This window comes from Centrocercus urophasianus, unplaced genomic scaffold, assembly GCF_019232065.1.
Source record: "Centrocercus urophasianus isolate 14NV4802_14NV808 unplaced genomic scaffold, USGS_Curo_1.0 seq_9, whole genome shotgun sequence".
NCBI classification, from domain to species: domain Eukaryota; kingdom Metazoa; phylum Chordata; class Aves; order Galliformes; family Phasianidae; genus Centrocercus; species Centrocercus urophasianus.
In genome coordinates this window covers 23,302,487-23,330,368 of record NW_024885532.1, presented here as the reverse complement: position 1 = coordinate 23,330,368, position 27,882 = coordinate 23,302,487, and the positions used below count along the sequence as shown (strand labels likewise).

The window sequence follows — 27,882 nt, the reverse complement described above, 5'->3', positions numbered from 1 at the left end:
AAAAAGTATAATAGCATTACTTGCAGTGTCCCAGTAGTTATTTTATTAAACTGTTTACTGGAGGCAAATTGCCTTTTAACTTCCATTCACAACTCTCTTTATCCATTTAAAAATGACATTAGTCTTTCTTATGTCCACACTTTCACCACCCTCAATCTTTCACCAATTGATTCAGTTTCTTTGATGTATATCTGCATCCACTGCTTCTAGATTTAAGGACTATAGCTCACTACACCAAAGTTTGTTTCAGTGGGTCAAGATGGTGATCTTTTCCACTGATTCTAAGCGTAACCTTCAGCCTAATAGTGCTTCCTGCAGTTAAATAAAGCATAACTTTTAGAAAAATATCCAATATTCTTCGAAAACATTCACTGAAGAATCAATAAACAGCTCACAGCCTAAGACGAAATTTGACTTAGGGGACAACTACTCTTACCAAAAATACCTGCCTTGCTGTTAATCTGAAAACGAATAACTTGCTACCGCTGCCTGTGAGACCGACGTTATCAGGTATATTACTATATTTACACACAACTGAAATCCAGCAACATTTCCCCCCCCCAAGCCCCTGAAAAGGGTTCAAGAAAACAGATACCAGAGAAATGAACATGGTAACATACAATAAATTGTGTTTTACAGCAGTCTGTTTATTGTATATAAAGAGAGAACAAAATTACACAGAATGACGTTATCTTCCTTATTGAAGACAACATCCCCAAGTCTGCTGTCCTCCATTGCACATTCTACACAAATCATTATGCAAAATCACAGAATGGCTTGGGATGGAAGGGGCCTTAGAACTCATCCAGTTCCAACCCCCTGCCATGGGCAGGCTTCCACCACCAGCTCAGGCTGCTCAGGGCCCCATCCATCTTGGCCTTGAACAGCTCCAGAGATGGGGCATCCACATCCTCCCTGAACAGCATTTTCCAGTGCCTCACCACCTTCTAAGTAAAAAATCTCTTCTTAACATCTAACCTAAATCTCCCCTCATTTAGCCTAAAGCCATTTCCCCTTATCCTATCACTATCAAGCCATCTCTCTCTCTCCCCCTTATTATCACATATCAGAGTCCCTTAGGTACTTTAACTTAGGTATTTAAACTAGTATCACACATAAACCACAAGCAAGTACTATAGTTACTACACTAAGGAGCTTTGGTTGTTCATGTCTGCTCTCCTGTAGCTGAGACTGGTGCTTGCAGTGACACAAATGAAACCAGTATTTGTCTATGCTATTGTTTCTTGTTCATCATCAGATAGGAGACAGAAAGTCTCAAGCTTTTCCAGATTCTGAAATCAAACAATTCAAAACTGTCTGGACTAAGATATGACATCCAACTCCTGAAATCTACCACAAGCAGGAAATAAAGAAGGAAATTCTTAGAAAACTCCATTTCAATAATGGTTTGGTTTTTTTTTCTTTCCATCTGGAAGTGCAATTTCAGTCTATATAAAAAAACAGCATTCCATAATGAGGGGGAATGGCTGTTTCATGAGGGTGCATAGTGACTGGACAATGGGGAATTATTTCAAACTGAGATAGGGAAGGTTTAAGGTTAGATTTTAGGAGGAAGTTTTTCACACAGAGGGTGGTGATGCACTGGAACAGGTTGCCCAAGGAGGTTGTGGATGCCCCATCCCTGGAGGCATTCAAGGCCAGGCTGGATGTGGCTCTGGGCAGCCTGGCCTGGTGGTTGGGTGACCCTGCACATGGCAGGGGGTTGAAATGAGATAATCATTGTGGTCCTTTTCAAACCAGACCATTCTGTGATTCTATGATAATATAACCCTTCTTATGGTGCTTCCAAACCAGATTTGTTGACTAAAGAGACTTGGGCACTTACAGTACAATCCTGTAATTTATGAGGAAAACCCTTATACTAAACAGCAGGCATTACTTCTGGAGCAAGATACAACATTCTTTTATAGATTGCTGTTAAGCCATAGAGCAAGCTTTCTCCTCCTGAATACGGCTCCCACGCCCTGCTATCACTGAATACAGCGGCAAAGGTCTCAGAACACACACCACAGCAAGAAGGCAGGTCAGCAGGTTAAGAGACGTGACCTGCAGGCTATAGATGCTGCGCCTAGGAAGACGCTTGGTGATAGCGATTCGCACTACCCCCCTCAGCGCCGTGCCCGCTCGGAGCGCCCCATCCTCCTCCAGGCGGCCGCTCCGCCAAAACAGCCGTGCCTTCGCAAGGAAGACGGCTCTCCCGCCGCAGGAGGTGGATCCCTGGGAGGCGCTTGCCCCCTTCCCTCCCTCCTTCCCTCCCCCCTCCGCGGCTGAGGAGGCGCCTGAGCGCGGCGGCATCCTCCCTTGTCTCATCGCGGGGAGGAGGAGCCGCCGCCTGCGGAGAAGGTAAGCGACGGAACGAGGGGCCCGCCACCGCCACCGCCTCCCCCTTCCCCGGGCGGCGAGTAGAGCAGATCCGCTGGGGAGAGCGGAGGCGCGGCACTGCGGCCGAGCGGCGTTCGGGAGCGCTACCGGGACTCCAGCGAACGGTGCCGGCCGCCCTGCGGCGGGGGAGGGGACGGAAAGGGAGGGCGCTGCGCGCCTGCGCTTCCCGCCCTGCGCCCGCTGCTGTTGGCTGCGGCCCTGCGGCGGGGCGGGGCAGCGGGCGGCTTGGCGGGAGCTGCGCTGTGGAGGGCGGTCGTGGGGTCCTGCCAGCAGCCCGCTGTTGGAAGATGGGCGGGTCTTGTCAGGCGGGTGTTGTGTCGCGCAGTCCGTCGCTTTGTGTTTTCAGTCTATATAAATATATAAACACTCTCAGACAGGAGTGTGCGTGTGGTGCTGGGGAGTTGTGTCCTCAGCGTGAAGTATAAATCACAGAATCCGTTGAGTTGGGAAGGAGCCATAAGGGCTAGCTGATCCAACTCCTCTGCAACAAACTGGGACACCTCCAGTTCGATCCGGTGCTCAGAGCCCCGTCCAGCCTGACTTTGGGTGTCTGCAAGAATGGGGCATCCACCACCTCTCTGGGCAACCTGTGCCACTGCCTCACCACCCTGACTGTAAAAAACTTCCTCCTTGTATCCAGTCTAAATCTCCCTTCTTTTAGTTTGAAACCATTTCCCCTTGTCCTGTTACAGCAGGCCCTGTCCGTCTCCTTCCCTCTTCCAGTCCCCCTTTAGATGCAGGAAGGCAGCTCAGATCATCTCAGAGCCTTCTCCGTGCTGAACAGCCCCAGCTCCCTCAGCCTGTCCTCAGGAGAAGTGTTCCGTCCCTCGGATCACTTCTGTGGCCCTCCTCTGGACATGCTTCAGCAGGTCCATGTCTCTCATGTGCTGAGGACTCCACATCTGGAAGCAGTACTCCAGGTGAGGTCTCACAGTGCAGGGCAGAGGGGCAGGATCACTCCCTCGCCCTGCTGGCCACACTGCTTTTGGATGCAGTCCAGGATACGATTGGCTTTCTGGGCTGTGAGGGCACCTTGCTGGCTCATGAAGCAGTATGAAGTTTGCAATATGTTAGGCAAGCTTAGCTCAGTGTTTGATCACAGTCAGTGCAGAAAAAGACAAACGGAAATTAAGACTTAACAAATGACAAAGGCTTGAGAGATTAGGGAATCGCACTGTGTTTCCTTCTGGAAATGAAAGTTCTAATATTGATAGATAATAAAAAGGGTAAAATTAGCAGAGGGATTTTACTCCTTGTTACAGACTGAGTAAGGTCCATAGACAGTTGGTTTTGTGTAGCACTGTGAAACATTTGGGCTGGACTGGTGGTGAAGGATGACATGGTACATAGAGAAACATGAAGAAAATAACAATCTTGATGCATGTGAGTTAGGAGAGCTAATGCTGTCCAGACATGAGAAATAGATGTGACATTGTGACATGGACACATGTCCTTACAATGAACTGTATGGTACAGGAGGAAGCTGTGTGGATAAGCAAGAATCAAGCTTATCTAGCTTTGATTAAAAAAAATTATAAGAGCTTTTGATGGTTTCTGCTATAGTCTAGAAGAGCTGGATTTGGGTAAGGATAGTGCTTACTGTGTGATACCATCAGGAATTATGTTGCAGGTGGAGTTCTTTTTTCAATACAGATGACATATAAGCCCAATTGTTCTTGCATACATCTGCTCCAAGCTTACTGAGCAGGTACTGCATTGCCTTAGAGTCACTCTCATTAGGTGTAAAAAATTCTGAGAAGAGCTTTTGGCCTGATGCCACATTTTTAGTTTGATTATAGAAATACAATACAGAGATAAACAAAGATATATTGAAATTCACAATGTTGGAAGGGGCAACTCTGAAAATTCAAAGGGATTAGTTAGTGAGATATCAGTTGTACAGGAGTCCTGAGGGCCCTGGAAGTAAAGAAGGTATGAAATTGTTTTATGCCAAAGGTAGAATTTATTTGGAAGTAGTATTTAAAAAAAAAAAAAAAAAAAAAAAAGTCTGCTTGATTTTTATATATTTTGAAAAGAATTTTGGGTATAAAGAATAGAAAAGGAATGGATAAACAAAGAAAGCTGCAGGAGATAGTGTACTGATGAAGTGAAAATTGCCAGAATTAAGTCTGAGTTAGTTAGAGGCAAGAGTTTTAAGAGCTTCTCTAATCATGTAAGGAAAAACAGTTGAAAGAGTTGAAATAAGACCACTGAGTGAAAAAATTGAGGTAAACCATCTTGAAGATTCTGACATTGTATGGAGGAAGGTTTGGGGTATACACCCCCCTCCTATTCTACCTGATCTTTTATGCTTGATTTGTGGGAAACTCTCCTGCAGGTGCCTAGAGCTAGAGGGAGAAGAGGAAAGTGTATCTACAGCCATTGATTCATGCTGTGGTAGTGTTAGACATGATCTGGAAAAAAAAAGCCCTTATCTTGGTGACCCAGTGTGCTGAAAAACTGTTAAATCTAAACAAGCCAGGAATAGAGAAAATGGAGTGGTTTAGTGCAGTGCTTATGGGCTTGTTTAGTTAGTTAGTTTTTGTTTGATTTTGTACCTTGTAGAAGGTACATTTTGTAAATTGAAGTTTAGCTTAAATGGAGCTAGGAAGATCGTTCTTGGACATCCAAGGAAGTAGTCAAAGATTACAACTATGGAAACTGCATTCTTCTTTAATAGCTCAAGGAGAATATGAAGTCCAAAGATCCTCACGAGCTAGACTGATGTATGGATCAGAATTTGGCTGGCTCAGGTAACTGCTGTCTAATAGCAATTCAGGTAGGTTAGATTCCCACAGAGGAGGCATAGTAATGTAAGTGCATTTGTTTGTTGTTTTTCTATAAATGCAAGATGGAAGTTGTGGTTACATAATAAGAGAAAGACCCTTTCCTGACATGCTGTTCCTATGCTGTTTGATCTGTGTTTAGTCAGGTTCCCCCTTGCAGCTGCAATGCTACTTAAATCTCGGGCTTGTACACAATTTATCCTGATAGACTTGGTGAGCTGCTAGCATTTCTTACGTTCTTAAACCTTAAACATTTTCTGTACTATGATTTCTTAAGTTTATAAAGATATAATAACCATCTATTCCTTTCACACTGATTGCATTATTTTGAATTAATGCTATTTAATTAATATCTTTAATAAAGATCTTCTAAAACCAACTAATCTGAATACTCTTTTTCCCCTAAAGCTGGTTCTTTGAATTCTCATGTTGGAGAGTCAAAATGAAGAATCAGTGTGTGTCAGTTATACCAAATCAACTAGATAGTAAATTTAATTTTTTGTAGTGTTTTAAATGGACAGGAGCTAATAACTGCATCAGTTGTTAATATTTTGTTATGTTTGTATCTACACTGATTACAGGAACTGAAGTGTGTTTGGATTTTGGCTAACAGTTTAGCAAAGAGAAACTGCTTTTTGCACCTGGGGTCAGGCATTAAAAAAAGAAATTCTTCAACATCTCAGCTTAGAAACAGATACAGGAATAATATCCTTTTACCCAGAAACTGTCTAAGAAAATGTTTGATTATTTTAATGTCTTCAAGATCTGGAGATAATACTCTTTTTTACTGCAGAAGTATGCATGTGGAAGTGACCCTGGCATTCTCACAGCAGTGTTGAGCACTGAGGGCAGTTTGTGCATTCACTTTGCAAAATCTGAAACACTTGACTGCCTTCAGAAGGTGTTTTTGCACTTGCAGAAATAAGTGAAAGCATTTTAAATTAAAAATACGTTTGATTGACAGTTTTAATTAGACTTTTTTAGCTGCTGACCTTGATATATTTTTTTTCTCCTTGTTTTCTAAATGAGCAGATGGATAGCCAAAGCTTTCAGATTTTTAGCAGGGTAGCTGGAGGGTTTGTAGAACGAGAAAAAGGAATTGGAGAATCGTTTCTTCTGCTTTAAACTTTTTTTCTCTGGTAGATAATGATGTATTTCTCCAGTCAGTTCCACTGTTGTTGCTCACTGGTAAACAATACGCCATTCTATATCTGACAGCAGTTCTAAGGGGAAAAAGAGTAATTAGAATAGAGATAGGGAATGTAATAGTAATGGACAGTGTGCTTTCTCATCTCTATTATTTAAGACTTAGAAAAGTCTTATTGAATTTTATAAAACTCAGATTTTCTTGCAAGTCCAAATCTCCCAGGATTTTTTTTGCAATTGAGGGGGAGGTGTCCCAGGAATCTGCATAGGATTTTCAAAGCAGTGTTGTCACTTAGAGCAGGAATTTCACATTACACCCAGACACTTCTTTTTAATCCATTGGAGAGTTGAAAGCTCACATTTTCTTTCCTACTTCTCATGTGCTTCAAAATGTTTTTCCTTGAAGTATTTAGGCTTTATCAAAGTGGTATTGAACCTGTATTAAAGGACGGTGCTGGATGTGTCAGTATTCTCCCTATGGTCCTTGCTTTTGGCGTGTCCATTTTTCCTTTTTATTTATTATTTCCAGCTTCTTCACTGCTTTCCTTTTTTGCAATTAATTTCTTTCTGGTCATGATGATATTACTGAAAAAAAAAAAAAAAAGGCCTCTGCAAATAGATTTCAAGTATCCAGCTCCAAAAAACACATTCTGCATGTAGATGGACCTCTGATAAATTCAGTGAGGTATTTCTGGAGGTCTGTCCCAGCCAACAGGTACAACTGGTTATCGTGCTAAAAAAGAAACGGCGTCTGACAAGGTGTTTTTGGCCAAAGTTTTGTCTCTGTGGAGTGAGACAGTAACACTGTCTTAAGTCATTTTAATTCAAAACTTCTGTAGCAGCTGCCTTGCAAGGTCAAAGATGACAATCTGGAAGACTGTCAAGATTTCCGTCTTTGAAAGGTTCATGGATTTAGCTTTTAAATTATGTGTACCTTTGCTTTTGAAATTAGTATGCACCCAGAGGAGCTTGCATCAGGAGCTGAGAAGTCACTGTCTGGTGTCATGAAGCAAGAAGGGAATGAGAGAAGACCATTCTTTAGTTGGAGATAGCAGCTCTTCAACCAACCACTGACTGTTTTTCAGGGTCTGCAGTTTCTTGGTAATGGACGATGTTGCATCAGTGGAGAGATAAATGAAAAGCTGAGTTCTGTCAGTTTATGCTCAGCGCCGGACAAAGTATTGACATTTCACTGTACATGAAGAAGGATGTTAATTTTGAATGTAGACTCACATCTTTTGGGGAAGGAAATGTAATCTCTTCAGCAGGAGTAGCTATTGATAATATGACCTCGGTGGAGAAGGACCTGGGGGTCCTGGTGGATGACAGGTTGGCCATGAGCCACCTGTGTGCCCTTGTGGTCAGGAAGGCCAGTGGGATCCTGGGGTGCATTAAAAGGAGTGTGGCCAGCTGGTCAAGGGAAGAGATCCTCCCCGTCTGCACTGGTGAGGCCGCATCTGGAATACTGTGTGCTCCTCAGTTCAAGGAAGACAGGGGTCTTCTAGAGAGAGTGCAACAGAGGGCTACAAAGGTGATTAAGGGCCTGGAGCATCTCCCTTATGAGAAAAGGCTGAGAAACCTGGGACTATTCAACCTAGATGAAGAAGACGGGATCTTATCAGTGCTTATGCATATCTTAAGGACAGGAGTCAAGTGGATGGGGCCAGGCTATTCATAGTGGTGCCCAGCTGAAAAGGGGGTAATGACCAGTAACTGGAACATAGGAATTTCCATAGAGACACAAGGGAAAAATTCTTCACTTTAAGGGTGATAGGTGGAAGGTGTTCACTGCAACAAGCTTGCTGGAGAGGCTGTGGAGTCACCTTCTGTGCAGATATTCAGAACCCACCTGGATGCTTCCCTGCTCAACCTGCCTAGGGAACCTGCTTTGGCAGGTGATTGCACTAGGTGATCTCCAGAGGTCCCCTCCCCAATTTCTGTTCTGTGATTCTGTGATTATCATTCTGTCCTCTCCTGTGAGATCACTTGGACAGGTTAGCGTAATTTCATGACTGCTCTTGTACATGGCTGCTGAGAAATCAAGATCAGAGAAGTTTAGGTCCCTTTCCTAAGGGTGTCAGCAAGTCCTTTTTTGCCTGTGACTTTTCCCTCCTGCTTTTTCCAAAGCCTGTGGTTAGAGTTACTGGGGCTAGATACTCCAGACAGACCTTTGGTTCAGCAGATGAGTTTCATAAATGCTCAAATTAAGTGGGAGGAAATGCTAAGTGGAGTTCTGGAAAGAAAAAAAAAAGAAACAAAAAACCAACCTGTTGGCTTGCCAAGTTCCTAGAGAGAAAATCTGCAGGAATGTTTACATTTGAATGCGTCAGTGAACCTGTATAAACATTTAGTATTAAGTGATCTGGTTAGACTCTTAATGGAACCTGGCTAATAGAAGCAGCATTTATGTTCCTTAACTCAATCTTATCTATACCACAAAGGCATACATAGCTTGTGCCAAGACCATGGTTGGAGCAGATCCAGAGACAGGAAAAGTCTTGACACAGACTGCCAGAGTACGCTGTCCAGATTCTTAGATTGTACTTGGATTCCAGATAAGAGATTTGTGAAGTTTAATATAAATATTTTTTGTACTGAAACTTTGTGTACTTCCACAAAAAAATGATGTTTTTTCTTTTAGATCGGCACGTTAGATTTTTGGGGGAAAAGCAGCTAGTGAATATAAAGTTTTAATACATGAGAAGTATATGTTGCTTACCTATTTACTTTCAAAAGTAAGTATTGCTTTTTTTTTTTTTTAAGTAATGGGTGATTATTTTAAAGCAAGAATTCTCAGAGATTAAATGAGTAGTTTAAAACTTTATAGATAAACAGTCTGAATAACTTGTCTGTAATAGATTGGACTTTGTTTTTCTTCTATATCTGGAGTCCTCAAATGTGCACAGGTTCTGTTCTTTAATCACTGATGAAAGTACTGCTTTGCTTTTGCTTCACTGTTATTTTTTCTGGAGGAAGAATTCCTAAAAGAGTAAGAAAATGTGAATAATCAGTAGGTCCACAAATAAGAATGTTTCTTAGGTAGGCTTAACGATTTAATATTGGTTTTCTTCTTCACTTTCAGGATCCAGCGGTCTCTGTATAATCTTAAATCACTTACAGGCTTTTACAAAGAACACTTTTGCAGAGGTAGAAATGTGTATGAGAACAAATGAATTTGAATAACTGCATAAACAGATGTTATCTGGGGTGTCCCATGCACTCCTGTAGGACTGATGGGAAATAAGATGTCTACGTTTGCAAAATATCTTGAAGAATGGAATTGCAGAGTAATTTTCTCAGTTACATTTAAAATAAAGCAGCTTTTGCATTTTGAAGCCATGTAGGCGATCTGTGTTGCAAAGTTAACTCAAAATTCTCAGTATGTTTCTGGAACACTGAAAAAGTAGGGGGCTGGAGAACCTTTCATTCAGTAACTGCAGTGCTCCATCCTAAGGCAACCAAATTGAAATATCAGAACTTGAAGAATAATGACCATCAGTTGTGCATCAAATGGCTTGCAGATGAAATGCAGAGATACAGAGCTGTGCTTTCACTTAAATTCACTTAAATTTCACTTGAATAAAACTAGAAGTTTTATAAAACCTCTTTGAAGTGTGGCAGTCCTATGAAGAGTAGCTGAGTAAAATGATAGCTGCTTGTCCCTTGGATGTCATTCTGCCTGCTGTCAGATGTTTGGTTTTCTGTGGGAGGTAAAGATATTTTTAGAACTGGCTGAATCAGTGTATCTCCAGGAAAATGATGGGTACTGCTTTCTCATTTGTCAAGTAAGAGAAGCTTGCATGGCTTAAGAGCTGTGTGCTCTTTTGTACATTTCTACTGAAAATGGATTTGCACAGCTTTGTGTTGGGAAATGGAGGGCAGTAGGGTTGGCCATCCTCATCAGGGAGGAGACAGCTGATCTGAAGATTTGTTTCCCTTGGTGATGCATCACAGAAGCCATGCAGGTCACTTACAGAGCTGCCAGTTGTTTCAGAAACAGAATGAATATTCTAGCAATTCTCAGTAAATCTGAAAATGTCCAAATGTTTTTGTGGTGTTGTTTGTTTGGTTTTTTTTTCCCATACACTGCCTTTCACAATGAAGATGGAATAAAAATATTTAAAGGGTTATGCCAGAAGTGGGAAGTTGTATCCGTGTGCTTTTTCTTTGCTGAAAAAAATGTCTTGGAAAATTACATCAGCAAGGTTTTAAATTCATTTTTACTCCAGTAAAAACACGTTGGAGTATTGTGTCTATTAAAACTTTTTCAGTTATGCTACTTGTTTAAAAAAGTTGTCTCCAAAATTTTGGCAAGAACAGAAAACACAGAAAATTGAGTCACTGACCATCATACAGTTGAAAGTAAAAACAAAATTGTCTGAGCTTCGTGATTTTTGTTTTCTCAAAGAAACAAACAAAGAGTTTGGTCTTAATAAGAAATGTGTGTAGGTTGCAGCAAAATGATACGGCGATTTTAACTACAGTTCTCTCTCTGCAGAGGGACACCAGCACAAATCCATATGGAAGATGAACCTCCTCCTTCTCAAGGAGTCAGTGTCAAGGTCAGAGTGTGAGAATTCGTGCTGAGAATTCCATGCATCTCAACTCAAGAGAAAGAAGCACAGTTTTATTACTAGCTTAGTACATGCCAGTAGCTTTCAAGATAAACAGAAAACCAAAACTGTAGGTAGAAAAAGGATACTTGCAGAAGAAATGTTACTTATGTGATCCACAAAATATTAAAATAGATTCATTTAAATCAGTCAATAGATTCACTTTAATCAGTTGGAATTCTTTGGCTTACCAGATTGGTTTAATTTAGTATTAAGTTTCAAAGTTGCGTTCTTCAGTTTAGTGCTTCAGCAACACAGACTTGTAATAATTAATTTTTAAAGCATAATGTGGTGAGAAAACTGCAAATCGTTGTCTCTTTCTTTGTACACTCTGCCTGTAGAACTTAGGGAAACACGTCATTTAGATTCTGAGCTTCATGATGATGTGCTGATAAGGTGATCTGTATGACAAAACCGAATAACCAGCTTCTAGACTGGTTATTAAATGAAATTATTTGCTATGAGGACATGGGAAAATAAACAGCTTTTCCTTATGGAACATGACCAGTCCTCCTTCTCCTTCCTTAGAAGTGTTTTTGTTGAAAGATTGACATTCACAGTTAATTTTGAAGATTTCTTTAGTTTGAAATGTTTCTATCTATGCTTCTGCATACATTTTCTCATAAGTGACGTTAGTCACAAAAGTGATATCCTTACAACTGACATAGGTGACTCTAAACTAGAATTTATTCACAGCTTTGTTTCAGTCACAGATTTTATATGTATAAATATAGATAAAGATGTGTATTTCCTGTGACAGAGTGTTTTGAAAGTCTGATACTTCCTAGAGGTAAGCAAGTGATGCAGTCCTTACTGCTACGTGGTGAACTGTGTAATGCAGTGATAGGAAAAATCTATTCTTACTCCTCATCAGAGCTATGAATTACTGCTACTTTTCTTTCACATCCAGAACTTCCTTAATTTTAGTAAAAGAAAATTTGATGAGTGCTCCATGCAAAATTTGCTATTAAAAGTTAATACTGGAACATTTTTCTGATTCATGCTGTGCTGAAGCAGTAGAAATGTTGAGTGAAATTCAGACATTAACTAGTTTCACTGTCTGGAGAGAATTATTTTTCTTCTCCTTTGCTAGGAAGTTGTTGTTTCTCCTTGAATAAAGTGGAGAATGTTCTATTATCTTTTTTTTTTTTCATATTATATATCTACCTACAGACACAAATATTCTTAGAAAGTAACTTTTGAAACACAGACGGTTCCAGAAGTAAAGGATAAAGGAAAAGGTTTCTTGAGTTTTCTCAACTTTCCATTTTTAATGCATGAAAACAAATGTGTGTCTTTTTCAAAGAGAAGTACATTCTTGGGCAGATCTTTCATGGTTTTGTTTTTGGTTTTTTTTTTTTCAACAATAATTTTAGCACACTGTTTTCAGATTTTGGATGTATACTTTAAATCTTAGTATTAGAATCCTGTATTTTGAATCCTCTAATGTAGTAGTCACATTCTATGGATATAGCAAAAATGTGACCACAGCATTTAACATCTTACATTGTAGTTGTCTTCATGCACACAGATCCCTTCTAGATCACGATACAGTTTATTTGTTTATTATAATGGTTTTGCTGAGGGTGTTGTTCTGGAATTAAAATACTGTTCTGTGGTTGAGAATGCAGGTAGTGGTGTTTGTCTCAATTTATCCCTTTTGTCATGCAAAAGTGTATTTCTCTCTATTTGCTATTTGATATAATTTGTCTGTAACATCAGGTCTTGGAGGCAACATTATTATCAGCCCTGAAGATGCTGGATGTTGGGAAATGGCCGATTTTTTCCCTTTGTTCACAAGAGGAGCTCAAGTTAATTCGTCAAGCCTGTGTATTTGGCAGTGCTGGTAACGAGGTGCTGTATGTAACTGAAAATGATGAGGTAATTGTCCAAGAGTGTGAGGTTTCTGATTTATGTGTCAAGATTTTGTGAAAGCTGGTACCGTTGCATACTGAGAAAAAGTTGCATGTTGAATACCTGAACCTTTTCATTAAAACTAAGACATTTGCAATTAAAGCTGGCCTCTTACCACTTTCAGGGAACAAAGAGAAGATGAAGGTAAAGATTTCTTGGAGGTGCATGAACACAAGTTGGAACATGGGAAATTCCAATGAAATATTAGAATATTTTTATTACCGTGTCAGTGGTTACATCTTGGAGAGCTTAATGACCCTGGTGGTGGCCAAGACTCGAAAGGTCATGGCCTTGAGTGAACTGATATATGTAGACCTTTGTTAACTAAGGGACTAGATGGACTAATTGGCCTCTGGCAGTCTGTTCTCCCCTAAGTTATGATTGTGTGATTCTTTTATAACAGGTTTTTGTGCTTGGCATGAACTGCAGTGGGTGTTTGGGAACCGGAGACGTGCAGAGCACAATTGAGCCAAAGAGATTAGATTCTCTGTGTGGCAAAAAGATAGCCTGTCTGAGTTATGGAAGTGGTCCTCATGTTGTTCTTGCTACAGAAGGTAAAGTATGATGCAAATACTACTTTCTTCAGAATGATTCACTTCAATTTGTCCACAATTTCTATGGGAACCTGTCTCATGTATGTTCTGAAATTCATGGTCTCATGTTATTTGCTTTTGCCAGAGTAAAGTCAGTAGATAAAACCTGGAGGGAAATACTGGTTTAGTATAGCACATTTTGCTTTGGTAATTTTGAGGGAACCCTTGGTGAAAATATCAAATAGAGAATCTAGAGATCTGAAGGAGGTCTGTGTCAAATCTAACTCTCCTAGAATAACAGCATAATTGATGTTTAGAAAATGATGATGATAGACAAGATGAATGTAGAACTATTATTCACTGTATCTGGGCTACTGCAATTAGAGAACAACTGATGTAAAACAGATAAGAAAAGTAAATACAATAGCTTTGTGGGTAATAAGACCAGTACACATATATTTAAGTGTGTCAGGAGAATTAAAAGATCTTTAATTCAGAGGTTGTAAGTACTGAGGAAGTACCCAGGGAATGAGCTGCAAAAAGTGACCAGGCTCAGGTTCAAGTTACCTTTAAGCATCACTTTTTTTTAATTACCAGGCAGACACACAGTTCTGCAGCAGACTGTTGGTCTAACCCAGTCAGACAGAGAATCACAGAACAGCCTGGGTTGAAAAGGACAGCAGTGATCATCTCGTTTCAACCCCTGCTATGTGCAGAGTCGCCAGCCACCAGACCAGGCTGCCCAGAGCCACATCCAGCCTGGCCTTGAATGCCTCCAGGGATGGGGCATCCACATTTCTTGCATTCTTAGTTTTACTACCATGTTTCTCAAAATACAGGACACAAATGATATGTTGATGTAATAAGCAGCAGCATTACATAATTGTTTTTCTTACAAGCATCTTTACTTATATTGCAATAGGATGAAAATTGACTGAGCTTTTAAAAATGGGAAACACAGGGTCAGGACTTATACAGAAATTTTGATTCATTCTCAGTAACAAAAGCATGAACTGAAACAGGCTGTCATTTCATCTTTTACTCTTCTGTTTTGCTCTATCGATCTCCTTTCTCTTGGCTTTCTGATTTCTTTTATGAAGACTGTGTGGATATTATGGATACTATCACTGTGGATTTGTCTTAAATGCTGTGAGAAGAGCAGTAGTATATCCCTGGGATTAAGAGCCAAAAAGGACATGTATATACTTAACTACATACAGTGTGTTGCTGAATTTCACTTAACAGTTTGTAATTTCATGTTCTGTAGTCTTTGGAAAAACAGATTTCCTAGTAGCTTCTTATGTTTTTTATTACAGAAGGAGAAGTGTACACATGGGGTCATAATGCTTACAGTCAGTTGGGCAATGGTACAACCAATCATGGTTTGGTTCCCTGTCAAGTCTCTACCAACTTGGTGAACAAGAAAGTCATTGAAGTTGCTTGTGGCTCTCATCACTCTATGGTGTTAACATCTGATGGGGAGGTGAGAAAAGCTAGAGAGTGAATCTTTTTTTTCTCCTAATGAAATTTGGGTATGGGAGGAACAGGAAAACACACTGCACCTAATGTATTAGTCTTCCTTCTTTCTGTTCACAGAGTGATGTTGCAACAAAAATGTTAAAGAAAAATGGAAAATCTTGGAGTTTTGAATCAGCTTTGAAGTGTATGCAGGACATTGGTTTTTGTGTCACTTCTGTTTATAAAAAGAAATTACCATTTCTTCTATGCTGTATCCTACTGTAGATACTTAATATCACTAAAGCTGATGTCAGTTTAAATCATGACATCAGAAGTAAGAAGTTCTACCCACTGGAGGAAGAAGTGTTTCTGTCGTTTACTTTCAGATGTTATTTGAATCCAGTTAGCCATTGTGTTTTGGGTTCTGGTAAACTAACAGTGAAATCTCTCAATATGAGTGCAGTTCTTGTGCTGCCTCTTGTCTTTGGTAGGAGAAACATTAAGGAACAGGATATAAAAAGTACTGTGAGTTGCATATTTTTGATAGAAACACTTAAATTGTAAACCTGTGTAGCTTCCTGGATCTGTAGAAGAGCACATGAATACAACCTAAATATGTGTTTCTTACACATCTAACAAATCTTTCTCTCTTGAATGTGTACTTAGAGATGTCTGTTATACACCTTTCACTTACAAGAATTCATTTACAACAGGTGTACACGTGGGGTTATAATAACTCAGGCCAGGTTGGATCTGGTTCAACTGCTAATCAGCCAATTCCTCGAAGAGTTACCAGCTGCCTACAAAATAAAGTCGTAGTTAACATAGCCTGTGGTCAGATGTGCTCTATGGCTGTGGTGGAAAATGGAGAGGTAAGAAATATTAAGTGAATTTTCAGACTAAACTTTATTGTATGTACAACAGCAGTGAGGTCATTTAAAACCTCTCTGTAATTTGCTGCCAAGGAGAAAGGAAGTATTTATTTCCAGAGTCCATCTGACTTGCCTGCTTACACTGTTTGTGAAAGTCTTTGTCATGAGTTGGCTTGCATATCCTCACAGTGTGTTTAGGCACATCTTCCTACCCATCATGCTTTTCCCATCTTCTTTAGAAAGAAGTTACACAGAGAAATTTTGCCTTATGAGATTGCTCAAAACTGATCAGCTATTACTTAGTATCAGCTACTGAAGTTGGCTTTGACCTGAAGGAATTCAGGGATCAAATTTAAAATTGACTTGAAAATACAGCTCTCAAGGGAAAAAAAAACAACAGTGTTTTAAAAGTCAGGAGATTTTTATAAATTTGGGGATCAGATCATAAAAGCTATATATGTGTGCTTAATATTTCATGCTAGCTTCATTTTCTCATACATAAAAAGGTAACTTTTTATTATTGATTTTTCCAGTTGGTATTACGTTCTTGCAGAAATGAAGGTGCAGACTGATGTTGTGTCACTGCTGTCTTTAGCAGTTACGGCAAAATTAATTATCTGCTCTGTGCTGGAATCTTATCAGTCAAGAATGTGAGAATAATCAGTGAATGCTATCTTAATATTCAGTCTTTGTATAGACACAGCTAATATGAAGACAAAAATCCAAACCAACAGAAAATGAATTTGATAGCAAATGTTCGTTCCACTGCATCAAGCCCCTCTCATACTTTTTATCTCCATCTCTGTGAGGATATGAAAGGGATATCGTTTTCCTATTGCTTTAGTTCACTTGAGCTGAAGATTTTGGGCAGCCTAAATGCTCTCCAGATTCATCGCTCTAAGCATTTCAGTTTAGACCTAGGAAGCTATTGACTGTTTGCATTAGGAATATGCTCAGCCTTCACTATTTTCCTTTTACAGCATAAAACTGTGAGCAGTCTATTCAAACTGTTGTGTATAGCTTCCAGTTGATACTTGGTTTAATATGTCTTCTCTTGTGTTAGAGGATTTTTGAATGAGAAACTCTCTTTGAAAAAGGGAAGTATTCCTGCTGAATTTGCTCTGTGCTGGGGAAAAGCCCTGTGAATCACTTGTTTTTCACTGCTATAACTTCTAAAGAGCAGGGCGAGGAGGAAGGATTAGACTTTCAGTGCCCGTACACATAAAAGTATCTACCTATAAAGTGCAGATCCTAAGTTCTCAGGTGTGGGAAGCTGAAATATTGAAGGAAACTGTTGTTGGAAGGGTGAAGTGGTTATATTGTTTTCAAAGGAATGGCAAACAGCTAAAATCCCTGTCTTTGTCTTGTAGGTCTATGTCTGGGGTTACAATGGTAACGGCCAGCTGGGGCTGGGCAGCAGCGGCAATCAGCCAACGCCGTGCCGAATAGCAGCCTTGCAAGGCGTTCGTGTGCAGCGGGTATGTGTGCAGTGCCCTTCTCAAACCCTTTAGGAGCAATAAAATAAGCTAAGGGATATTCATAGAATCAGCATAGAATCATACAATGGCTTGTGTTGGAAGACACCCCAAGGATCATCAAGTTCCAGCCTCCCTGCCACAGGGAGGGCCACCAACCTCCACATCTGGTACCAGGCCGTATTTTTTATGTGAAGGAAGTTCTTTATCTCTTTGTTTAAAATACCATTTGTCAGAATAAGAGCATGTGTCTTAGAACGGACCTCTGACAAACTGACCCTGGAGAGTTCAGTTGGAATTTTGCCATTAATTTCAGTGAGGTAAGGATTTCACTCAAAAAGGAGTGGGCAATTAGGAACGTTTGGTCATTTCTTTTTTTCTTCAAAAAATCCAATTTTTAGTAACTGTTTATTTTAATAACTCTTCTTGTGCTACTCCATTCTTCATTACAGCCCATCTTTTTTTTTTTTTTTTCCCCCCTAGGAAAATGGCCACAGTTTAGTTTTTTGTCCTTCTGTTAGACTTAATGTCACTTTTAGAATTGCACTTCAATCACAGTAACTAGTGGGTGTTTGAACTCAGAACAAATCATCCGTGGGTGCTTTTGGTATGTTGGTATGTTGGTATGTTTCCATAGCAGGTCTTGAACTTGGGTGGTTCTTACACTCTACCAAAGGACTGAGTTGCCATCAGTGTGACCAGCAATTCTTTTTACCAGTTAGAAATATTTAAAGTCAATGCAGAATGGATACCAAAAGTGTTAAAATGATTTATCCAAAACAGAGGACTGTCAGGAGAGCAACACTTTCTGCTTGACTGGTCTTTTTTTGTAATCCAGTGAGATTTTACAAAACTTCAGTGAATTCTTCATTCTGATAATCACATTTAATCACATAAGTTATGAAGTTGTTCTTTTACGATCTATTGAAATGAACATACTTCTGCATTCATGTCCTGGGATACAGTCTGTAGCTTTGCTGGTAACATTTACTACTGGAGGATAATACAATAAAGTGAATAACATTTTCTCCTGTATGTGTTCTGCTGCTTTGAGAGTATTGAGTGATCTGATATGGTTGCCGTAGTTCCTATTTTCATCCACTTCATGTGTTTGGTACCCATCAGCACTAAACTGTGGGCTTCCGATCAGCAAATAGCTTTAGCATTAATATCATTTAGATCATTTAGATCTCATTATTCATGGGTGTCAGTGGACTGCGTGTTCTTACAGTACATCTGCTTTGCAGGCTGTATTATTGTTCATGAGCCAGTTTTGAACAAGGCAGATTGGTTTTAGATGGAGTTTCATCTCTTCTCTCTCCTTCCTGGATGGCTGTTTATTTTGTGTGAGCGCTGGTGGTCCTCAGGCCCACATGCAGAGAGTTTCCTTCCAGTGATGTAAATTGTCTCTACACAGGGTCCAATTAGCACCAGAGCTGGCACAGGGAGCTGCTTTTGTGTAGTCAGCAGTCAGAGAGACCTCACATATTTTTACAGTGGTAAGCTGTTCAGGTTGGAGCAATTGCCCATAGGGCAGGGTCAGGGCAAGAGTTGGCCTGTCTTTCTTTAGCATACTGTCTGTTTGCCCTGTAGCTTTCCTTCTTTCTCAGTTCCAGGCTGTTCTTTTTTGTACTCTTGAGATCATATGATTTGTTTTTCCTCAGTCACTTTTCTCCTTTGCTTTCCATTTTCATAATCTTACCTCTATTTGTCATTTTTATCGACTGTCTTTATAATGGCCTAGAATCAGTGATATTAATGTATAACATAACATACATCTGTCTGTATTAAATTCCTATCACATAAAAAAGATTTTTCTGTTTATTATTCCTTATAGGTTGCCTGTGGCTGTGCACATACGTTAGTGCTAACAGATGAAGGTCAGATTTATGCCTGGGGAGCCAATTCATATGGCCAGTTAGGTACTGGGAATAAAAGCAACCAGTCTTACCCTACTACAGTTACTGTGGATAAGGACAGGTAATACTTACTTATATTCAAACGGACATTGGTTGGCACACTTTCAAAAGAGCAGCACTAAACTATGGCATTTTTAATCTGTTTTTTGCAAGAAATAGCCTGTCGTTTTTTACACACAGTTCTGTTGCTAAATGCAAACGGATTGAAAGTCTGTCTGACATACAAAAGCAGTTCATCAAAATTTGACTTTCACTGGGAGTGCTTGAATCCATCCTATAACCACCCCTGAGAAACAGAATGTTCTGGGCTTTAATGTGCTATTTTTCTGCTGCAGCTCACTCTGTACTTCATAGGTCTTAATTGCAGTTTCTCTTCGGTGGTTTCATTGTTTGAAGTCAAGAATAAAAGCTTTATTGCCTCTGAACAGAAATTGTATTTTAATATGCTACGTTTGACAGAGAATGCACACAAGGAGTGGACATCTGCAATTTGTGTTATATCTGCTGTTAAACCCATTACATAACTCAGGAGAGAGAAAGGGAAGTGTTTCTTCTTGCTCTCTCTGCTTGAAAATTAAGCTTTGATTTTTACAAATGAAAGAGTCGTTGATGGGTAGTGGGGTAATTCTTTTATTGCTGATTCAAAGCCATGTATTTGTATGGGCTGATGTTTCAGTCTGTTCTGTGCTGCTGAGGTATTGATTTTGGCCTTCTGTTGTGGATAGTAAGAAAAGTGTGATGACCCTTTAAAGACATCTGTGACTGTTAGTGCAGTGACAAGAGAGAACTCCTCTGTGGCAATGAGATGAGACATGGCCTGGTTTTGAACATTGCTATTTGGTTGTGTTTGTGCTTTTGCTTAAAATTAAACTGATTTTGTTTTTCCAGACACTTTGGCTGCAGTTGAAATGTTACCATATTTTAGTGTGGATTTTAATACTGTGTATTGCCTTCCCCTTCTATTTACCAGAATCTATATTCCTGGTGTGAGCGAGGATATTAGCTCGCTAAAGCCTGCAGGATTTGTACATGCAGCCTTAAACAAGTTGTTTCCCAGCTACTTTCCCCAAGCAGCTGGAAAAACAAGCAAACAGGTGATATAGTTCAGACTGCAAAACAGAGGATTGTGCAATGCTGTACACAGAGGCATTTATGAAATCCTAAATCAACTGTAGGATTACTGAGATAGCCTGCCGTAACTGGAATGCGTTTAGAAGCAGCTTTCAGTGCTCTGTGTGGTTTTATTTTTTTCATATTCAAAATGGAAGTCTGTTAAATGTAAGCAGTAAGAATTGCATAAGTAATGACACTTCGGTATTTTAATTAAAAGAAAGCTGTTTAGGTCATTGGTTTATTGCCATTTCTCAAATACTCCTTCACCACAGCTTAATGCAGCAGCTCACCTCGCTGTGCAGGACCACCGAAGGCGAGCAGAGACTTGGAACTCACCGTGGCTTTGTCTGAGGGAGCCAAGGGGTCAGCAGAGCGTGTGCTGCAGCCTAGTGCTCTGCTGCAGCACTGCTTGTCTTGTCCTACTTGCCTGACTCCCCAAATGCTTTTTCACCAAGGAACTTTCTGAGTGCACGCTGTTTAAAGAAACACCAATGACCGTTTCAATTTTGTTACTTCGCATAGGAAAACGTTCTCGCCATCTGAAGTGCATGTATGCTTGTCAATGTGTTTTGCACCAGGGAAATGCAGGAAGTATGAGCTTTTTCACTGCGTTTTATTCTTGTGACAGTGACTTGCTTTTGTTCTTTTTCTGCTTGTAAATTTAGAGTTATAGAGATTGCAGCCTGCCACTCTGCTCACACTTCGGCTGCCAAGACGCAGAGCGGCCAGGTGTACATGTGGGGCCAGTGCCGCGGCCAGTCTGTGGTCCTTCCCCACCTCACTCACTTTGCCTGCACTGATGATGTGTTTGCTTGCTTTGCTACCCCTGCTGTTATGTGGCGTCTTCTCTCAGTAGGTGAGCTGAAATATTTTTGGTTTAACGTTGATAAAGTTAATAAAATCAAGTGCATAAAACAGATGTGCCTGCGTTTGAAGCTTGAACTTGTTTTATTGCAGAAATGTTCTAGGAATTCTAAATTGTGAATTTGTAAATGTATGGAGTTACAAAAATTGGTAAACCCTAATGGCACTGCAAAATGACTGTTTTCTTGGTGCAGTTTGCTTCTGTGGGGAGTGCCTTGGTTCTTTATGTATTTTAGGTGCATTTTTTTGTTGGAATGATGGTCTGAGTAACAAGTTCATACTTCAGCTTTTGTGCAACCACTGAATGTTACTGTGCAATGGCCATGGAGAAGATGTGTTTGAACTTAGGAAGACATGCAGAGGCATTAGGAACAGTGAACCTTTCTTCAGTGCCTACGTATGTCTTTTAAATAGATTGCAAAGAATGACAGAGCCAAATTCCCACGTTCAGAGTTGGCCACAAACACTTAGTGTCTCCTAACAAGTGATCATTACCTGACCTTCTAAAAAGGCAAGTTACTGAATCTCAGATACCTGATTATTATTAAGATCACAGAACCATGGAATGGTTTGTGTTGGAAGGAACCTTAAAGCCCATCCAGTTCCTTCCCCCTGCCATGGGCAGTGCCATCCAGCAGCTCAGGCTGCCCAGGGCCCCATCCTGCATGGCCTTGAGTGCCTGCAGGGATGGGGAACCCACAGCATCTCTGGACAGCTGTGCCAGGGCCTCACTGCCCTCTGAAGAATGTCTTCCTGATATCTAATAGTGCACATACTCTTTCAGTTTAAAACCATTACCCTTTGTCTTTTCACTATACTCTGATAAAGGATCTCTTCCCATTTTCTTATAGGCCCTCTCTAAGTCCTGGGAATGAATATTCTTTCCTGTGTCTCATATTCCAGCTTGTTCTCAGCGCAGTTCTCCTAGATTTCCTTCCACATTCCCACATTGCTCTTCAGTTTAGTGCAGAGTACTGAGGATAAGAAGTAAAAACTGCCTCTTCCATGTTTCACTCATCCCAGAAAGACAGCTACTAACAAAAGCACCTATTTTCTCTCTGAGAATTTCATAACTTTACCCCATCTTATTTATCTTACCTTGGACTGCAGAAGTCATCTGGAGTTGCATATGGATGGACATCTCAGTTGTTATTTGACTTTGAAGATTCATAACTAAATCCTGCAGAATCTTTTGAACTATTACAGTGGAACTTCAGCTTTGTATTGGTCTTTAAAGTCATTGCACTTGCTCAGATAGCAGAGGTCTGGACCCACCTCGTACAAAATAAGACTAACAAAGTGGTTGTACAGTATTGTTATTTTAGAAGGATTTTTTATTATTATTTCATTGGTTTTTTTCCCTCATCCTTTCATCTGTAGTCCAAAGTACTCGTGTCATTATTATGCTAACAACTAGTTATTGGTACGTTTTCTTGAACATATTCCTGAGCAATTTCATTTGTATAGTAGTATCAAAGTGTGTGTGTTGTTTTTTTTTAATGCTTGTGATGGAGGTGTTTCCCTTTTCTCAAATGAATGCTGTTTTTATTTAAAGCCTTGCAGGCCTAGCATTGCCAATCCACAAAATCTATATAAGTCAGTAATAAGTGTTCTGATCCTAAGAAGGAAGTGTTCTCTAGACTAAGAGTGATGTTTGAGGCCTTTAATTTGTTAATGTTATTAAAGAAAATAGTTATTTCAGGCTACCTGATAACAGAGAATCAGTTCAGGATCAGAACTGGAGCCAGTTGAGGAGATGTGGAAGTGGACAATAGGTGGCTTTTCAAAGCTGTTAACTTCACAATGCAAGTGTTGCAGTGTCACAGTGGGATGTAAGTACATATGTGGCACACAGAAATATGCTGATCCAAGAAATGCTGCTAAGACCAAAACTCGAGGGACAGCACTTTCTGAGTATCTGCAGCTCTCATGCTGTTGATATTTACTCTTAGCTGTATTGCAGTGGTCAGTTTTATATGTAGTGGCTTATTTCTGCTTTGAGATAATGTCTCCTCATTGGAATATTTTAGAAAATCATACTCTGAGTTTTCTTGACTTTTTGTGTATCTTATAATAAGCAAGGCCTTATATTTAGAATGATTTATCCACTGACAACTGACAGCATTTCCCATCAGATGCAGTATTACAATTCTGAGACTAGTCATTAATTTTATTATGGTCTTCCACAGATGAGGTAAAGGAGTGAGACTTACTGTTTGTTTCTGAGGCCTTGTTGTTTGGAGCAGGAATCTACTGAGGAAAGCTTCCCTGTATTTGCTTTCCTGGAGGTTCATAATGGATGTGTTTTTATGTTTGGTTGGTTTTTGCTATTATTAATGATAAATTACATTTATTAAGAATGCTAGTAGCTGACAAAACGTCATCATGTGTGTTACCACTCACTATCAATTTCCCTTTTTATCCTAGAGCCTGATGACCATCTAACAGTAGCCCAGTCACTGAAGAAGGAATTTGACAACCCTGAAACTGCAGACCTGAAGTTCCTAGTGGATGGAAAATACATCCATGTTCATAAAGTTCTTCTCAAAATTAGGTGAGGCACAGACTGTATAGTTGAATATACAGTCAGTTGTGTAGTGCAGTCCATTGTGCTGAGTCACTGCTGCTTAAAATCTTTACTTTGCACAAACCCTCTTTTCCCTCAGGCTTGAGTTTCACCAGCTCTCCTTCACTGTTACGCAGTTTTCTTCACTTCCTTGCTGCTCAGACATTCCAAACACACTGCTTACTGCCAGCCTTTTCCACACTTCTCTGCATCTGACATCTACCCTCCTTTGTACTACCTAAGCAGCCTTTACCCTGATTACTAGTTACCTTTTCCAGATTAAAAAGGCTCATCTTCTTTCTGTTGCCTTCCTAGATGTTAATCAGTTTCTCCTGCTGTTTTTGCTTGGCTTCCTCCATTTGGATGCTCTGAGACTTCTGTGTTTATTCTTGCCTTTCTTGCCTTCCACAGGACCCTTCAGCGGTGCCAGCATCTTCCACAGATGCTCTTCAGATTATCTTTTTTCTTCCTTATCTGTCACATTCCTTATCCTACTTGTTTTGTATCTTCTTATCAGAGCATTTGAATTTTAAGCTGGCTTCCCTTTTTGATTTTAGTGCTTTCTGCAAGTTAACACCACTTTAAAGTGAGATTTGGTGTGCAGATCTACAGAGTAATCACACTGTTAATAACATGCAGAAATTAGTTTTTAGTTGTTGGCACAACTTCTACTAAAATATTCTAGATGCACTGCTTTAGATCTCTCTTGCCAGCTGTTTTTTCCCATCTTTATTACAATTATTTTTCTCTTTTTGCAATTTTCTTTCACAAAATGCTTTATTATCTCATCCTGTGTGTCTCTGCTTTTGTTCTCCTATCTCTGATCCTGATTCATGCTTGTAATTTCATGTATATTACTGCATTAATTGAATGTCTGTGTTAATTCTTTATATATGTGTACATATATGTGTTGGTGTTTTTTTTTTTTTTTCTTTTCTGCACCCCTCTTAGTCTTCCAATTGCTGACATCACTATTTTCTTCTGTACTGGTTTCATCACGTTGCACCCACACTGCTTATTGCCTACCATCTCTGTTTGGAATGCCTTATTTCCTCTTTGCCAGAGGCACTCCTGGGCTGAGTCACTCCAGGGTACTTTGTGCACTGAAGGATGAGGAGCAGTTGGGTTTGATTGATTTATTTTTAAGGGAGCAGTGTGCACCACCTTTCTCTTCTGACATTTTACTGCTATGTGGTACCACTGGGACAGCTGCCCATCCCAAGGTCTGTTCCACAGTAGAATGAAAGCATGCTTGTTACTGCTTAAGAATTTTAGAATAGAAAGCACTAACAGGAGAAGGAAAATACAATTCTGAATTGCATAAAAAGCACTGAAGAAATTAATGTGTTTATACCAAGAAATCACACAGCTAGCGTTTGTGGTTGTGTATTTGGTCTGTTGGCACTGATTATTTCATCAACATCTTACTGCAGCTCATCTTGCAAGCTTACTGTAACTTGTAACTCTTACTGTCACTGTTCTTCTTTTGTAGGTGTGAACATTTTCGTTCCATACTGAATAATGATGATGAAATTATAGAAATGAGTGAATTTTCTTATCCTGTTTACCGAGCCTTTCTGGAGTACCTGTATACAGACAGCATTAGGCTCCCCCCTGAAGATGCCATAGGTATTTGCCATAAATGGAAACAACTCTGGGTTTCTGTTTCTGAAAAGTTGAATTTGTGTGGTCTGACAGGATGAGGAAAGTAGTGCTGCTAATGTGAGTTCTGTTAGCACTTAAATCTTCAGTTTGGCAGCTGTCAGGAGGACGGGTGCTGGAGAGTGAGTAATAGGGATACAGTAAGATCAAAAGTTTACATCCAGAAAGGACTCTATTGCTTCTCATCTGAGGAACTGCTTTTTCCTTACGAAGGCACTGATGCCGTCGTAATACTTTCCTGTCTCAGTGACTGCAGCACTTTTACCATGAACAAAAAAGGAGTTGCCCTGCACATTAATGTGAGTCCCTGATCGATATCCTGAATGAGTTGTAGCACAGTGAAGAAGGTGACAGAAGACTTTCATTCTAGTAAAGTGTCCTTTTCTGATGTATCATCGGAGGACCTTGAAAAAAGGATGTTTTATGTGGAGAAAGAAGAGAAAAAGTCTGGTTAATTCAATTCAGCCTAAAATAATGGGGCAGTTGATTTGTTTGAGTAGAAGTGTACATTTTTTGCACCAGGATGGGTAAAGTGTATGAATTTTTGCAGGACTGCTAGATTTGGCAACACTGTATAGAGAGAACAGATTGAAAAAGCTTTGCCAGCAAACAATCAAACAAGGCATTTGTGAAGAGAACGCGATCGCTCTTCTTTCTGCTGCTGTCAAATATGAAGCTCAGGTAGGAAGAATTTCGCTTCAGGCAAACAATTTTTGTCTGAAAAAGTATTTAATATAAACATAACTGCATTATAAGTCGTGATTACTTGCAATTGCCCCTTCTGGCTCCCCAGGTATTTGTTTTCCCTCACTTAAGCCATAAAAGCTGCAGCTACTAGTGTTATCTTCCTGGCCATTGGCTTGCAACTGTGAGTCAGGATTCTTAATCTCCTTCCTGTCTCATAATGTAGCACAGGATGGCATGCACATGTCTCGCTGCCATTTACTTCTCCACCTTCAGATTTTGCCTGTTCACTTCCTGAAGATCTCCACCCGCTCCTTTTGTCTGCTGCTGCCTTTTACAGGCAGTGGGAAAATTTACCTGGAAAGCCCTTCCCTGTTTGACCTCGTGCTTATATCAGAAATCCATTTTCACCGTGTTACTTAACTAATTACCTAATTATTGTCATCCTCTTCTCCATATCCTGTCCTCTGGCCTGCCCTTGGCCCTGGAGTGTTTCGCTAGCACTAAAAATCATGGTATCACAAAATGGCTGTGGGTTGGAAGGGACCTCAAGGATCATGAAGCTCCAACCCCCTGCCACATGCAGGGCCACCAACCTCCACATTTAATACCAGACCAGGCTGCTCAGGGCCCCATCCAACCTGGCCTTGAACACCTCCAGGGACGGGGCATCTACAACCTCTCTGGGCAGCCTGTGCCAGCGCCTCACCAGTGGTACCACAAGCATTTTATTTGTAAACAAACAAATAACTTGGAAAGATGTTTTCCTTTCCTCAGCTTCTTAATGCTGTGCTGTGGATGTAACAGTGTGGTGGGTTTGGTTATGCAAGAAATCCACGTTCTTATTTTAGACTTGGTATATCAGAGCAGCCTAGTTAGCTCAGGAGTACTGATCTTTCTGAAGAGCCAAAAGGTGAGATAGAAATCCTGGACCTGCTGTTTGTTAGCAGAGAAGGTCTTGTGGAGGATGTAGAAGTTGGAGGCTGGCTGGGGTGAAGTGACTGAGAAATGATAGATTTTTTGATCCTCGTTGAAGCACAGAGGGGAGTCAGCAGAACTGCCACTTTGGACTTGCAGAGGGCAGACTTTGGTCTCTTTTGGACCATGGTTAAGAGAGTCCCTTGGGAGGTTGTTCTGGAGGACATGGGAGCCCAGTAGGGCTGGGAATACTTCAAAAGTAGTTTTAAAAGTGCAGGAGCTGACCATCCCCATGTCACAGAAGATGAGCCAACGGGGAATGAGACAGCTTTGGCTGAACAGGGACCTTAGGAACAAAGGGAAAATTTATGGTCTTTGGAAGAGGGGGCAAGCCACTTGTGAGGATTACAAGTACGTAGGGAATGTGTGCAGGGAGAAAACCAGAAAGGCCAAAGAGCTGGAACTGAACTTGGCCGCTGATATGAAAGACAACAGTAAATATTTCTGTAAATACATCAGCAGTAAGAGGAAGGCTAGAGAGAATCTCTATCCTGTGTTGGATGCAGAGGGGAACATAGTGACCAAGGATCGGGATAAGGCTGAGGTACTTCATGTCTTCTGTGCCTCAGTCTTTAATGGTAAGACTGGTTGCTCCCTGGGCACACAGCCCCTAGCTCTAGTAATAGGGCTGGGGAACAGAATAGGCCCTGCATAATCCACGAGGAGCTGGTTTTGGACCTGCTCCAAAAGCTGGGTGCTCACAGGTCCATGGAGCCAGATGGATTGTACCCTGGTGTGCTGAAAGAGTTGGTGGATGTGACTGCCAAGCTCTCTCTATCATTCTTTGGCAATCCTGGCTAACTGGGGATGTCCTGGAGAACTGGAGAATGGCAAACGTGATGCCCATCAAACGTGATGCCCATCAAACGTGATGCCCATCAAACGTGATGCCCATC

The 27,882-nt window shown here is 40.4% G+C and overlaps 1 protein-coding gene across 9 annotated transcripts in view; it reads left to right on the top strand.

Moving 5' to 3' along the window:
- Positions 1-2,281: 2,281 nt before the first annotated feature.
- LOC122171316 (RCC1 and BTB domain-containing protein 2) overlaps positions 2,282-27,882 on the top strand; it is a 28,901-nt gene continuing 3,300 nt past the window's right edge. The window contains exons 1-14 of one of the 9 annotated variants that reach the window (XM_042838803.1): positions 2,282-2,364; positions 3,127-3,323; positions 5,084-5,156; positions 10,834-10,897; positions 12,671-12,829; positions 13,266-13,416; positions 14,712-14,878; positions 15,567-15,725; positions 17,096-17,203; positions 19,038-19,180; positions 20,898-21,088; positions 23,524-23,650; positions 25,155-25,291; positions 25,875-26,005. In XM_042838803.1, coding sequence (XP_042694737.1) covers positions 5,128-5,156; positions 10,834-10,897; positions 12,671-12,829; positions 13,266-13,416; positions 14,712-14,878; positions 15,567-15,725; positions 17,096-17,203; positions 19,038-19,180; positions 20,898-21,088; positions 23,524-23,650; positions 25,155-25,291; positions 25,875-26,005 — 1,566 coding nt within the window. In that variant the 5' untranslated portion in view covers positions 2,282-2,364; positions 3,127-3,323; positions 5,084-5,127. The other 8 variants (XM_042838800.1, XM_042838797.1, XM_042838796.1 and 5 more) reach the window with 8 other exon arrangements.